This window comes from Thrips palmi, unplaced genomic scaffold, assembly GCF_012932325.1.
Source record: "Thrips palmi isolate BJ-2018 unplaced genomic scaffold, TpBJ-2018v1 HiC_scaffold_18, whole genome shotgun sequence".
Lineage (NCBI taxonomy): Eukaryota > Metazoa > Arthropoda > Insecta > Thysanoptera > Thripidae > Thrips > Thrips palmi.
The window spans coordinates 9,979,432-9,992,622 of record NW_023144627.1 but is presented as its reverse complement, the minus strand read 5'-3'; the positions used below and the strand labels follow the sequence as shown (position 1 = coordinate 9,992,622).

Genomic DNA, 13,191 nt, shown 5'->3' with positions numbered 1-13,191 from the left:
GTCTCTCTCGCACTCATGGGGCGCCCTGTATAGGTGCAAGAGAGGCAGAGTGACGAAAACCATTCTCGGAATCAGTCTGCAGGCTCCTTCCGAACAGTGCTTTCGTCGCGCTGTCTCTCCCGCACCTATACGGGACGCCCCATGAGTGCGAGAGAGACAGGCGCCGTTCGGAATCAGCCTGCAGTGTGAATGTAAACCCCTCGCCGACGGACTATGGGGTGCTCAGTGGCAGAGCGGTCGAGTCTCATCAGCTCGTTAGGCAAGCCGGCCAAGCCAGGCCGAGCCCGGTGTCAGGTCGCAAACTCCATGTGTCACGCCCTATTCTCGTCCCGGGTCGTCCCGGGTGCATTGTGGCTGGACTGATGTAAATTTAGGGAAACTTCAACCCTCGCTCCCCTCTCACCGAAATACCCCCTTCCCCTCCCTTCTCAGAATCAGAATTGCTCCCCGCCCCCAAAAAACTTCAACCCTCGCTCCCCTCTCACCAAAATACCCCTTCCCCTCCATTCTCAGAATTGCTCTCCATCCCGCTCCAAAAAGATACAATAAAAACTACAAAGTCATATCTAAAAATTCATTTTTTTATTTAATCTATACGTTGGCGTTTAGCAAACTTGGACGGTTCTTTGGAATGCAAGTTCAAAAGAAACACAAAAATTGAAACATATTGCGAAGGTGAAAGTCACCACTTTAGTCAATAATAAAAATAAAAATATACCATGTGGGCACATGTTTAGTCATAAAATCATGAATCTTGCACTTTTAAAAGTAAATCAAGAAAATGCGCCAGAACTACCGGCAAAACTAAAAATCAAAAATTAAAAATAGAAAAAATCACTTTGTAAAACTAAACCATCAGTCTCCGAACATAAAGCATAAGTGCATTCAAAATAATTCATTGGTCCTTTGAGATCGTAAAGGGGAACTTGCAGCACGTCAGTAGGTGCTGGTGGCGGGGCCGGTCCAGGCGGACCAGGCGGCGTGGTGCCAGGGCACAGTGTGCCAGGGCACAGTGTGCCAGGGCGAGGCGTCGCGGCGCTGGCTCCGTCCGTCGCCGATGGCGTCCATGCGGGGCCGCGCCGACGACGTCAACGACGACGTGCCGAAGTCCTCCTCGTCGCCCTGGGCGTGCCAAGAAAGCAGCGCCTCTTCGAACCACTTCTTGCGTTCTTCGAATCCGTCGACGGCGACGCTGTGCCGCCGGCCGTAGTGGGGGTTGCCGTGTTGGTTGCCGCCCACGCTCTTCTGGCCCCAGACGCCGGCGCCCGCGGCGGAGGACGGCATGACGGGGATGACGGGGATCAGGTCCGGCGGGTTGCCGAAGGCCACGGCGCTGCACGCGCTGCTGCAGGCCTTGGCGGGCCTCGGCGTGGCGTCCGCGGGGTCCGCGTTCTCCTTGTCGTCGTTCACCATCTTCTCCCAGTGACTGAAGTCGTCCCACATGTGCGTAAACACGTCGTCCTGCGCCGCGCTGCCCGCGGTGGCCCTGCTGGACGCGCTGGACGCCGGGGAGGGCGACGTCGTGGAGGGCTCCGAGGCGGACCGGCGCAGCGGCTGCTTGTCGGCGCGCTCCTCGGCCAGCTCGGCCATCAGCTGCTGCATGCGCTGCAAGTGCTGCAGGCGGCGCGCCTGCTGCCGCTGCTCCAGGTCGCGCAGCTGTTGCTGCAGCTGCGACTGCGCCAGCTGCGCGTGGTGGAGGCGCGTCTGCTCGTGGTACTGCCGGGACAGGCGCAGCCGCTCGCGCCGCCGGTTCAGCTCGGCCAGCCGCCGCTCGTGGACTTCCCTGAGCGCCTCCAGCTGCGACCACCTGGGCGAGCACACTCGGATTAGCAACGTTGTACACAAAAAAAAACGCAAAAACATAGCCACAACGGGCGGGGGTTGAACCCACGACCCAGCCTTCGGATTCCGAGGGAATCATCGGTCTCTCTCGCTCTCATGGGGCGTGCTACTGGGGTGCGAGAGAGACAGCGACGATACCTTCCTTCGAAATCCTTCGGCAGACTGACTCCTGGAGAAGTTTTCGTCGCTCTGTTTCTCTCGCACTCATGGGGCGTCCCTTAAAGGTGCGAGAGAGACAGAGCGACGTAAACGACTCTCGGAATCAGTCTGCAGGGCCCCACACGTACTTGGCCTCCTGCTGCGTGCGCTCCTCGTCGATGTTCCGGGCGCGCTTCGCCCTCTCGCGCAGCTCGGCCAGCTTCTTGCGGCACTCCGTGTAGCGCGTCCACGCCCCCAGCTGGCGCGTCTCCTGCCAGGCACGCTGGAAGTCGGCCGCGTCTCGCTCCAGGCGCTCCAGCTCGCCGTCGTCGACCTTGTCGCCGACCACCACTGTCGCCATGTCCACGGCATGGTCCTGCAACAGGAGGACAGTAAGTTACCGCGGGGCCCAACGCTGCGGCAAGAGAGCCACTCGAAGTGAAACAAGTCTGCCGCCGCACAGTGGGCCAGAAGACCGGTGGAGGCGGACAAAACTCTAGACGCGTTTCGAGCTCTAGAGTCGCTAAATGGGACTCGAACCGAACGTGTGACCCCACCAATGGATTGCTCTCCGAAAGAGGAATCCATTGGTGGGGTCACACGTTCGATTCGACGCCTGTTTAGCGACTCTGGAGCTCAAAACGCGTCTAGAGTTCTGTCCACCTCCATCGGTCTTCTGGCCCACTGTGCGCCGGGGTTCGAACCACCGCGCGACGCAGTGGACTACTCCAGAGCCGTTTTATCGCTCTGTCTCTCTCGCACCTAGACGGGAAGCCCCATGAATGCGAGAGAGACAGAGCGATGAAAATGACTCTCAGTCAGTCTGCTGGGCTCACCTGCTGCTGTTTCTTGGCCGCGCAGTCCAGGTCCTCGACGGCGTCCTCCCACACCTCGTCAGAGTCCGACGACAGCGTGTCCGCGGGGCTGGCGGCCTGCTTGCCCTGCTTGCCCTGCTCCGGACTGCAGCCCGAGAGTTTGCTCTCCGTCGAGGCGCGCGCTGCCTCCAGCAATGAACGTCTCTCGCAGGCTGGCCTCGCTGCACGTCAGACAAGTTGCAGCATGAGGGGGAGGCAATGGGCAAATGGAGGGGGGAGAGGAGGGGGCGCAGGACAGGGGACAGGTGGCACAGTGGGCCAGAAGACCGGTGGAGGCGGCTAAAACTCTAGACGCGTTTTGAGCTCCAGAGTCGGTAAGCTGGACTCGTTTAGAACGTGTGACCCCACCAATGGATTCCTCGTTCGGAGAGCAAACCCCATTGAAGGGGTCAGACTTTCGGTTCCAGTCCCATTTAGCGACTCTGGAGCTGAAACCCGTCTGGAATTTTGCCGCCAACCACCGGTCTTCCAGCCCACTTTGAGTGGAGGGAGGAGGACAGACTCACCTAGAATGGCTGCAAGTACGGCAGGGTGCAGATCGGGGTTGAGTTTGGCCAGCGACAAGAAGGTGTGAACGCCTTCCCTCAGCTGCACCGGTGCACTGCGCAGCGACGCCTGTACGCAGTGCAGTCAAAATCAGGACAGCTGAGCGATTTAGAGGAGTCGTTTCGTCGTTCTGTCTCTCTCGCACTCATGGGGAGGGGGAAGGGGGCGGCTGCGAGAGGGTGCAAGAGAGAGAGAGAGAGAGCGACAAACCGATCTTCAATCGCTCGACAAAGCCCCTCCCCCCCCCCACAATAATGAGATTGACATCAGAGTAATTCCGAGAGTCGTTTTCGTCGCTCTGTCTCTCTCGCACTCATGGGGCGTCCCGTGTGGGTGCGAGAGAGACAGCGACCAAAACCGCGTGATTCAACTTACGGCTTTGCTGGCGTTGATGACCGGGTCGCTAGAGGGGGCCTTGGCTTCGAAAGTCATGGCTGCGAAACTGCCGACAGGCTGAACGGGACGACTGAGACGACGCGCGGTCAGAGAATCGGAGATGCAGTAGAACTGTCCGCCTGAAACAGTAGAGGGAATGGAGGGTGATGATCGTGATGACGCAACCCATTCACCGGACCCGTCGGCTCACTCGCACTATGCGACAATCTCTTTGGACGGCGAGGCACAGGTCCTGCAGTGACTCACTTCATGACAAACTTCAATTCAATCGCAGACCAACTGAAGAAATGCCCAAGTACCAAAACGAGCTCTGCGATACACGAAATGGCCTAATGTTTACTAACACGGTCGGTGGGGCTCGCCGTCGCGCGCGGCTCGACGGGCCATGGCAGAGGGGAGGCATTTGCCGAATCTAATTAATCAATTTACGACTTTGCCACGAAACTGACCTGTCAAGAACACTGCAAGGATGTGAGGCTGGCCGAGAAAACACTGAGTCTTGGAGATGAGTTGTGTGACACGGCGACGGAGTGCAGTCGGTGCTGTTGGGTTGCTTGTTCGACGATTTCAGCGCGAGGAGCTTGTTTCTTGACGTTTCACGAACCCAGTTAACGGCCAGATCTAACGGCGAGGGGCACTTTCGACCCTGGGGCCCGACACGAGACAGCGCGACCACTGCACTCTTCACTGACCGCGACCTGCCCGCACCGGCCGACAGTTTTTGACAGGTTCTGATGTTTTGGATCGGCGACCCGGATGTCCAGCAGCAGACTACAGCAGTTTGACCAACCGAACAGCTTGTTGGTGCGATCTCCCCGGGAGGTTTCTTTCTCTCTTAAAATCTAACAACCTGCCAGGATTTTGCTCAACATTGTTTCTCATTTTGATGAACTTGTTTCAAACATATTATTTCCCGAAAAGCTACGGGGAAAAACAATATTTCAGACAGAAGATTTGTGCTGACAAGTTACTCAGCCTTCTAACGAAAACGAAACCACAAACAAACAGAGTCTGGCGATTTAACCCAACTTCACCATGGTACGTAAATGTCACGCTCAAGAAATACCCTCTGTACAGCAAAAATATGCTCCTTAAATGATTTTACTTGTACCGTTTCCAACTGTTTGCTAATTGCTCCGCTGGAAAAATAGTGTAATGGATCATTATCGCCTTCTGAAATTCATAACCTTGATTGGGTCGTGTTTGCTTTCAAACATTTCCTACTTTTTCCGTCTATCCTGAATGATTTATCATTTATGCAGTGAATTTCAGGTTTAAGCCCATAACTTAATAGCCGGTTGACATCCTTTCATACTTCAGTCTTGTACAAGTTGATTGAAATCATTGCCCCATTCTAGTATTCCATGTTTCATATATAATTTTTTCTGAATGACAATGGCCAATGTGACTTATTCTCAACAAGTTTTATTGTTTGTAAAATATATTAACTCCAATATTTTTTCATTGTTTCAGGCTCGAAATGCAGAGAAGGCTATGTAAGTATGAGAGTGAACGATGAATTTTTGTCTTGCAACGTCTCTCCCAAGAACAACTACTGTCTTCATCAAGCTCCCACTTCGTTGTCTTAATACTAACTCCTCCATACATTGCTCTTTTTTATTTCGTTTTTCTTCAATTTTAGGACAACGCTGGCCCGCTGGCGGGCAGCACAAGTTGGAGATGATCCCAAGATTCAAGAAAGGAGACCATATCTCGCATCTGAATGTAATGACTTGGCGAAGGCAGAGAAATGGCGAATGCAAATCATCAGAGAAATTGCCAAAAAAGTAGCTCAGATTCAAAATGGTATGTAATATCCTACATATCCTATAACAATTTAAAACTAATACACCTAGTCTGTATTTCAATTGTTTTACCTTTTTTTTCAATAGCTGGTCTTGGAGAATTTCGTATAAGAGATTTAAACGATGAAATCAACAAATTATTAAGAGAAAAAGGTCATTGGGAAGTACAGATTAAAGACCTTGGTGGTCCAGACTACAGAAGAGTTGGTCCTCGTATGTTAGATCATGAAGGGAAAGAAGTGCCTGGAAATAGAGGGTACAAGTATTTTGGCGCTGCTAAGGAACTACCAGGTAAGTGTTAACTGAAAAATCTACATATTATATTTGATTGTTGCCTTAACTACTACTTCAACTTGATCATTACTGTCATTAGGTGTTAGGGAGTTATTTGAACAAGAACCACCTGCTCCTCCTCGCAAAACTCGTGGTGAAATGATGAAAGACATAGATGCAGATTACTATGGCTACAGAGACGATGATGATGGTCTCCTCCTGCCTCTTGAGGAGGTTGCAGAAAAGAAAGGTAAAATGTTGATAATGCTTGGTGGGTTGAGTCTATCGCATCGTCTCAGTATTAAGAACTTAATCACTTTTCTAGCGTTGGAGAAAGCTGTTAGTGAATGGAAAGCAAAGAAAGAAGAGTCAATGGAAGGGGAAAGTAGTAAAGCAGAAGATGAACCAGAAGAAAATATTTATGCTGTTGGCCCTGAAAGTGATGTAAGTACAGCTTCAGAATTTTGGTTATTATATTTTATCTTGTTGAACTTCTTTGCTAATAATGATTGTAACAGTCCTCAGATGAAGAGGAGTCTGAAAATAGGGAAGATCGACCTCATCAGCCGAGGTTTATTGCACATGTTCCTGTGCCGACTCAGAAAGAAGTAGAACAAGCTCTTCTAGAAAGAAGAAAGCAAGAACTCATAGAAAAGTATGCAAGTGAAGGCCTTGTCAAGCAGACAAAAGAAGCAAGTGAAATGTTGGGGATGTGAATAATTTGTTTTATTGAAACATTCTGGATTTGAGGACAGATACATTGAATGAAATATGGTATTTCCTATGCCATATTAAGCATGGGTGTTTCCCAGTTTTAAAATGCATTGTACAGGATTAGGATAAGAATTAAAAAATGTCAGAAGTATCTAAGTTTTATTTATGAATCTGTCACCCCACCAGTAGAAACAGCAGAGGAATTAGCAGTCAGTGTTACAGGCACATAAAGCTCAAAATCGAAATTTGACACATTAATTCATACTACAGTATATACAATCCCATAGGCCCTAATCTGATATCACAGTTGTGATAGTGCAGTTTCACAAATCAAATTCTTATTAATAAAATATGATGATTTCATACAGCAGTAATTGAAATCACAGTACACAAATAGTACACAAGAGCGACAAGGCAAAACAGTATGCAGACATTGAAAGATTAGTAAAGAACGCTGAACCATTGAGCAGATAATGGGTACTTACACAAAATTGTTCCACTATTTCAAATTGTTTGACAATTTTGATCAAGAGAAAGTGCCAATGTGTTACTCTTCCACTTCAAAAAACTGAGGAAGAATAAAATACATAGCTAGTGACATGTGAACAGTTTTAGTATCTTGTACAACCTGCCTAACTCATCTTACTATACAGATATCATCTACAGAAGAGAATTGAAAATAAAACAGAACTACAATCAACTTCCAATAGCTAAGATTTGCTGAGAACATATTTGGATTCTTTCATCATCATTCTCTGACATGCTAATAATATGAGGCCACAATTCTTGTGCCCAGTTAGGCAAGTCTTGGCTTTTATGGGAGAGTAGAGTTCCACAGGCAACAAGACTTCTATAAACAGCTTCCTTGTCAGAGAATAGAGGTAGGACGTGAAGGCAACTGGCCCCAACAGCATCAATACTAGAAAAGAGCTCGGACTTTCTTGTAAAGAGAACGCTTAAGTTGAGGAGAAGGGTAGCAATTGCAACCTGAGAGGAAGAATGAAGGTTAGTAAGTTCTACACATTGGAACTCAAGCAAATGAGAAACACACCAAACTTTCTTACCTCAAGCGGTTTAGAAAATGGTGGAGTATACTGATCTAGTTGCTGCAGCAAGGACAATGCATTTTGAGTGACTAAAGCCTCACCAGGAGCATGCCCAAGCATATTGGAAACTATCCTCAAAGCCAACATAAGATTTGGCCCTGGAGCTGGCTGTAGATACAACTGTAACATTGACATGAAATCTTTGCCATTTTTGCCATCGCACAGCTCTTGATTCATATTAGCATGTCGAACAGCCAATCTCGCTACATCCAGGACTGGGAATACCACATCTGAAAGATTGGATCAAGAACAATGAGTAAATATTGCATTGAAAATTATGCCAACAATGGTGTTTCACAATAACAGCTTCGATACCTTGAGGCCACTTCAAGATTTTCTGCAGGATCAAAGTGGAACTTGAGTCAAGAGAATTCTGGGGCTCAGCAAGCTTTACTACATTTTCCAATATATTGCCTTCAACTTGGTGAGGTTCACCACCTAACTTCTGGTTCAGCTCTTGCAATTTATCTAAACAAGCAAAAACATAAAGTTGAACATAAACCAAAACACTTTAGAAACTAATTTCAGAAATGCAATGAAAAATACATTCAGATGGCATTGAAAGAAACAAAACCTGCTGACTGGTGCAACAAGCAAACTCACCTAACATGGCTTTAAGGTTGGCTTGATCAAAGCGTACATACGATTTCTGGGGGAAGTGGAGTTTAGAAAGTGCACTGTCTTTGATGACCTTTGCTCCATTAGACACATAACTACTTCCACCTGTGAGTGGATCAAAATTTCCTGCAGCTGTAGTAACTGGTGGAACGGTTCGAGTTGGTGCACTGCCAGGAACGTAACTACTTCCTCCCGTAAAAGGATCAAAGTTTCCGGATGAACTGGCTGAACCACCCTGTGAACCACCTGGTATGTATCGATTGCCTCCTGTGGAGCACGATACAAGGATTATGTAATGCAATATGAAGATCATTACAGTCACTCACAACCAAAGCCTTATATCAACAATTACCAGTGAATGGGTCACAAAACTCTGGTTGCCCCTGAGGGGCACTGGCAATAGTTGGCTGTTGTGTCTTTTTGGCATTGGTAACAATAAAATTTGCAATTTGCTCGAGGTATGCCTGGGGTAGGTCATTGTCATGGATGAACTTCTGGGCGACTACCCATGGATCTTCAGAAACATTGTAGGGCAGTTTCAGAGGAGGAACACCATCTTTGATATCAATACTGAACACAAAGTCATATTCCTAGAAAATTAAAGGGGGCAACATGGCAATTACTACTATACATTGAAATAAAGATAAATTAGTGCCTCAGAAACTCACCTTGCCCTGGTGCAATGATTTCCCTGAGTTTTCTTCATTGGCCCCGGCAACATCACCAACTTTTGTCCAATCTTTCTGTTCAGCAGACCAACTGTACACAGTCACTTTGGTACCCTCACGAATTAGCCTAGTTTGTCCATCCGATTTTCCAGGTTCAAACAAAGCTTCTTTGCCTGGCAAACTTTAAATGTAAAAGCAGCATTAGAGATGTTAATTCCTTGTGGTATTTTCACCAGTACTATTTTCATTGAAAACTTACTCGCTTATTTTCACTCCTCCAAGTTCCTGTGAAGAAACTTTAAACATTGCTTCAATCTCTGCTTCATAACACTTCTGGACATCTTCACTTGCCTGCCTCATAGGGTCCCTTGAAAAGACACGCACTACCCCATCGCTGCAAAATTTATTTTTAGATTTTTTTTAAATTTTGTGTAAGAAAATTTTGCAGAGACTGTTTTAGGTAACATCAAAAGACAAACCTTGATCCAGTGACAATGTCTGAATTCGGAAGATAAGCCACACTCCATACACTTTGAGCAGGAAGAGTTAGCACTTGGGCAACATTTGCATCCTTCCACACTCGTAGTGAGCTGTCTTCTCCAACTGATGCAAAACCATTCCCATTCGGGTCTACAGCCAAACTAAAAATTTAAAATTTAAACTATGAGAAGATAATTTAAAAAAGGACTATTAGATATTTTAAGAAAATGAATATTTCATCACCTGTAGATATAGTTTGAGTGCCCATAGAGGATACCCAAACAGTCACCTGTTGTCGACCATTGACGAACAGTAGCATCATTAGCACAGGACAAAAATTCATGGTCACTTACTCTAGCCAGTGCTCTGACACAATCTGTATGTCCTGGAACAAACAAAAAGTAAATTAATGTATTTAAAATTGGATGAGGATGATTTTCCAAACATCGGACAAAAGAGAGAAACATATGGCTCAAATTACCTGTTAATGTTGACAAACAAGTTGCAGAGCTCTTCTCCCACATTTTGACTGTTTTATCAGCTGCACCTGTGACAATCCGACCTGGAGACACTTCGATGACACTCCACACAGCAAGTTCATGACCCCTGAGAGTTGTAACTTGTTTTCCTGTTGTGTAGTTCCACACTTTGGCAGTTTTGTCCCATGATGCAGTCAAAATTGTGCCGGGTTCTCTTCCCAAAGACAAACAGCAGACTGTAAAACAACATGAAATGCAGAGTTACCGATATTAACCGAGGTATTCCCCTCCGCTGATGAAACTTTAAAACAGCAGTACCTGCGTCAGTGTGTCCTTTGAGGGTGAAGAGAGGAGATTCTTGCTCCGCTACAAACCCACAAATGTTTTTATCATTACCAGATGTCAAAATTAATCCATTTGGGTATGATTCCGAAGGAGAGCAGTAACAAACACAGGTCACAAAGTTCGAGTGTCCTCTCAATGTTTGGGCTTCATGGTAACCTGGGTTGATTCTGGAATCAGAGGGTAGAGTAGAAACAAGGTGCTAGCTTCATTCATTAAAACAAAATAACAAAAAGTGAAATTACATTAAAAGTTAAATATCTAGATTATGTTTTGGTCATATAATTAGTGGTGCATAGCTCATTTTAGAATATAAAGTACCAAAAAAAAGATAGTTAGTTTTCAAAGCCAATATAAGGAGGAGTTTCTAGCAACATGCCAAGTAAATCAACAAAACTGTCAGCTTTAACTGAGGTTAGGTTTATCAGGCGACAACCTCTTCAAATGTAATACAAGTTAAAAAAAATACCGCACAGTAAAAAATCAGTTGCTTAAAAATTGTCTTACCCATTTGGGCGCCACACTTTGGCGGTGGCATCCCTAGATCCCGAAATAATAGAGGAGTCGGGAGCGGTGCAAACCGCCCGGACATCCAAGGAATGCCCCGTAAGAGAGCAGCTGAGTTTATACTCAGACATGTCGTTGGTCGCCTTCGGTTCAATCTATCGTGTAGTCAAGTCAGATATTTACAGCACACGTCACTTGAATCATTTGCCGTGGGACTTTTAAGGACAGTATGAATACTTTGGGAAGGTACACCGCAACCGTCTGCAACCGTCAACAATGCTGACACACGGCTGCACGGCTCGGCAGCGGCTCAGCGTCGGCAGGGGGCGACGTTCCCGTTGCTCTCCACTGGCACAAATGCTTTCCAAATTCGAATGTGGCTGAAATCCCTAATCAGAGCGATAAATTAGTTCCAGAGTGCAAGAGTGTAATGGAAGTTATTCCCTCAGAAACCGAGAAACAAAGTAAATTCTTTTGTGTATCTTTTCAAGCGAATGTCCTTTTCGCGCGCTTTCAGCGGATGACAATTCTGTTTCCGGCCTAGCCATCCTTCCCTCAACAAATTTGAAACTTTCATCCGCTAGGGAAAAAAGTGTTCTGTACTTTGTAAGGACACAATATGTTTTGAACTAAATAAACTTAAACAGAATTGGATTTTTCCTCACGATTTTCGTCCCACTTTGAAGACCATACTACTTTGGCCCTTCGCTTGGTTTAGTTGACGCCACTGTTGCCGGCCTGCCATTTCCGGATTCACCGGCCGGTCGTCGACGGCGGTTTTCGACAAGGCGTTTCTTTAGTGTACTTCCTTCCCAAACATTCGCATCTCAAAATGGTGAGTTGGATCGAATAGTGCATTTTATCGGTCTAATTTGTATCCATCAGCATGGTAAGCGCACGGAAGAAGACCTCAAAATATTCTTCAGGCCTTTAGGACGCTGGAAATCTCAGTAGTATTCGTAGTTTTCCTTCATGGTGTAGTTATTGGGGTTGTTTCGTAGGAGCCCCCTTGTACCCTCATGTGCGGCTTTTCGTTCATGTCGATTGCCTACTAGTCGTTATTTAAATCATTTTACTCACAACCAACTCTGCTGTAGCGATCTTTCTACTTGGTACTGTTGGTTTTCTGTTTGTTTTCGGAGATCTGGGTCGAATTTCCATTTCTGTTATGCATAACCTCAGTGCCGACTAACCTCTAATTGAGGCAGGTACTTGGATTGTATTATTACTGCGAAGCCAGGTCTTTAAATTGATCCGACGTCTTTCCAGTAACTTAAACGTCGCGTACTATTAGCTTCTCTGAGACTTCCCGTATATGTCTTTATTTCATCTGAGGTTATAGCTCTCACTAGCTTCCTCTGTAGTGTAGGATATTTTGTTTCCCTGGAACCTTTGTCATTTGTGCCATTTCCTTCATATTCTTTGTCTCTGTGAGGCAGTGAGCCATTCTGCACAGCAGTCATGTATCAACTTTGAGTGTTTTGGTCCCATTCTGTTCATGTAAACAGCTTTGTTCCTGCTTGAAGTGCCTTGACATTCTCACTGCTTGTCAAGTGTCTCTTAGACCTAGTTATAAAGTATTTGTTCTAATCCTCCTTTCTCTCTGATTTCAGACTAAGGGTACCTCCAGCTTTGGTAAGCGGCGCAATAAGACGCACACATTGTGCCGTCGTTGTGGCAGATCATCCTACCACATCCAGAAGTCCACTTGTTCGCAATGCGGATACCCATCTGCTAAGCTCCGCCACTGTAAGTTACCAATCATGAGCTAACTCAATGTGTACCTACTTCCATAGCTAACGCACTGTTTTGTATTTTAGTCAACTGGTCGGTGAAGGCCCAGAGGAGGAAGACCACTGGTACTGGCCGTATGAGGCACCTCAGGATTGTCAGGAGGCGTTTCAGGTAATGTATAATTTAATGTTTTAAATGCTCATTATTCTATTTTGTATCAAATTTGTAATTTAAATTATTTTGTTGTAGGAATGGCTTCCGTGAGGGCGGTAGGGCTCTTCCCCGCAAGTCTAACCAGTAAACTTACATGATTGTCTCATAATAAAAAAAATTAAAAATTCTATGCTTTTTAATTTGCCACACCAACTTCTGTTAATCCTTCATGACCTGACCCTTGGAGCCTGTTGTCAATTCTTCACTGATACTGTGTCAGAAGTAAGGTGGAAGAGTTGATACTAGTATGTATTAGAGTGAATGGTTTTATTGTAATTTTGAAAGACTGAATATTTAGAGTCAGATAAATTCTCTGCTGCTTAACTCAAGGCTAGCACAAATCATCTGGATTTTACATCTTCTAAAGGTGAGCATTTTGAGTCAGTGAAATTCTATTCTCTGATGCTTATTTCAAGACTAGTATGAATCGTCTGGATCTGTCAAGTTTATCTACA

The 13,191-nt window shown here is 46.3% G+C and overlaps 4 protein-coding genes across 5 annotated transcripts; 2 read left to right on the top strand and 2 right to left on the bottom strand.

Annotated features, from left to right (window-relative positions):
- Nucleotides 1-560: 560 nt before the first annotated feature.
- On the bottom strand, nucleotides 561-4,560 carry LOC117645201 (inner centromere protein-like). The gene is made up of 6 exons (XM_034385228.1): nucleotides 4,247-4,560; nucleotides 3,777-3,916; nucleotides 3,362-3,470; nucleotides 2,817-3,016; nucleotides 2,130-2,356; nucleotides 561-1,807 (listed from the first exon to the last, which is right to left on the bottom strand). The coding sequence occupies exons 2-6, from the start codon at nucleotides 3,831-3,833 to the stop codon at nucleotides 937-939; spliced, it is 1,464 nt and encodes a 487-aa protein (XP_034241119.1). The 5' UTR covers nucleotides 3,834-3,916; nucleotides 4,247-4,560; the 3' UTR covers nucleotides 561-936.
- An 81-nt stretch (nucleotides 4,561-4,641) lies between these two features.
- LOC117645204 (pre-mRNA-splicing factor ISY1 homolog) lies at nucleotides 4,642-6,740 on the top strand. Its single transcript, XM_034385231.1, has 7 exons — nucleotides 4,642-4,835; nucleotides 5,271-5,293; nucleotides 5,440-5,603; nucleotides 5,690-5,893; nucleotides 5,976-6,125; nucleotides 6,201-6,319; nucleotides 6,394-6,740. Exons 1-7 carry the CDS (start codon nucleotides 4,833-4,835, stop codon nucleotides 6,589-6,591), a joined length of 861 nt encoding a protein of 286 aa, XP_034241122.1. The 5' UTR covers nucleotides 4,642-4,832; the 3' UTR covers nucleotides 6,592-6,740.
- Nucleotides 6,732-11,257, bottom strand: LOC117645199 (phospholipase A-2-activating protein). Its single transcript, XM_034385221.1, has 12 exons — nucleotides 10,790-11,257; nucleotides 10,259-10,452; nucleotides 9,943-10,176; nucleotides 9,705-9,846; nucleotides 9,461-9,622; nucleotides 9,241-9,375; nucleotides 8,982-9,162; nucleotides 8,666-8,903; nucleotides 8,299-8,580; nucleotides 8,011-8,163; nucleotides 7,654-7,925; nucleotides 6,732-7,576 (listed from the first exon to the last, which is right to left on the bottom strand). Exons 1-12 carry the CDS (start codon nucleotides 10,918-10,920, stop codon nucleotides 7,286-7,288), a joined length of 2,415 nt encoding a protein of 804 aa, XP_034241112.1. The 5' UTR covers nucleotides 10,921-11,257; the 3' UTR covers nucleotides 6,732-7,285.
- A 233-nt stretch (nucleotides 11,258-11,490) lies between these two features.
- On the top strand, nucleotides 11,491-12,864 carry LOC117645207 (probable 60S ribosomal protein L37-A). Of its 2 annotated transcripts, none has more exons than XM_034385240.1 (4): nucleotides 11,491-11,624; nucleotides 12,403-12,538; nucleotides 12,610-12,694; nucleotides 12,773-12,864. In XM_034385240.1, exons 1-4 carry the CDS (start codon nucleotides 11,622-11,624, stop codon nucleotides 12,822-12,824), a joined length of 276 nt encoding a protein of 91 aa, XP_034241131.1. In that variant the 5' UTR covers nucleotides 11,491-11,621; the 3' UTR covers nucleotides 12,825-12,864. The 2 variants fall into 2 exon arrangements, with proteins under 2 accessions (XP_034241131.1, XP_034241132.1); XM_034385241.1 differs by having other exon boundaries at nucleotides 11,566-11,678.
- The last annotated feature ends 327 nt before the right edge of the window (nucleotides 12,865-13,191 follow it).

Bases quoted from the DNA above. Each gene is read 5' to 3' on its own strand.
- LOC117645207 (XM_034385240.1), top strand. The intron at 12,539-12,609 runs GTAAGTTACCAA...TTTGTATTTTAG, and splicing joins ATCTGCTAAGCTCCGCCACT to TCAACTGGTCGGTGAAGGCC. The intron at 12,695-12,772 runs GTAATGTATAAT...ATTTTGTTGTAG, and splicing joins ATTGTCAGGAGGCGTTTCAG to GAATGGCTTCCGTGAGGGCG.
- LOC117645199 (XM_034385221.1), bottom strand. From the start codon at position 10,920: ATGTCTGAGTATAAACTCAGCTGCTCTCTTACGGGGCATTCCTTGGAT. The intron at 9,847-9,942 runs GTAATTTGAGCC...TGTTTGTTCCAG, and splicing joins TTGTTTGTCAACATTAACAG to GACATACAGATTGTGTCAGA. The intron at 9,163-9,240 runs GTAAGTTTTCAA...TTACATTTAAAG, and splicing joins GGAGGAGTGAAAATAAGCGA to TTTGCCAGGCAAAGAAGCTT.
- LOC117645204 (XM_034385231.1), top strand. The intron at 5,294-5,439 runs GTAAGTATGAGA...CTTCAATTTTAG, and splicing joins CGAAATGCAGAGAAGGCTAT to GACAACGCTGGCCCGCTGGC. The intron at 5,604-5,689 runs GTATGTAATATC...TTTTTTCAATAG, and splicing joins AGTAGCTCAGATTCAAAATG to CTGGTCTTGGAGAATTTCGT.
- LOC117645201 (XM_034385228.1), bottom strand. From the start codon at position 3,833: ATGACTTTCGAAGCCAAGGCCCCCTCTAGCGACCCGGTCATCAACGCC. The intron at 3,017-3,361 runs GTGAGTCTGTCC...TCTGACGTGCAG, and splicing joins CGTACTTGCAGCCATTCTAG to CGAGGCCAGCCTGCGAGAGA. The intron at 2,357-2,816 runs GTGAGCCCAGCA...CTCCTGTTGCAG, and splicing joins CGGCCAAGAAACAGCAGCAG to GACCATGCCGTGGACATGGC.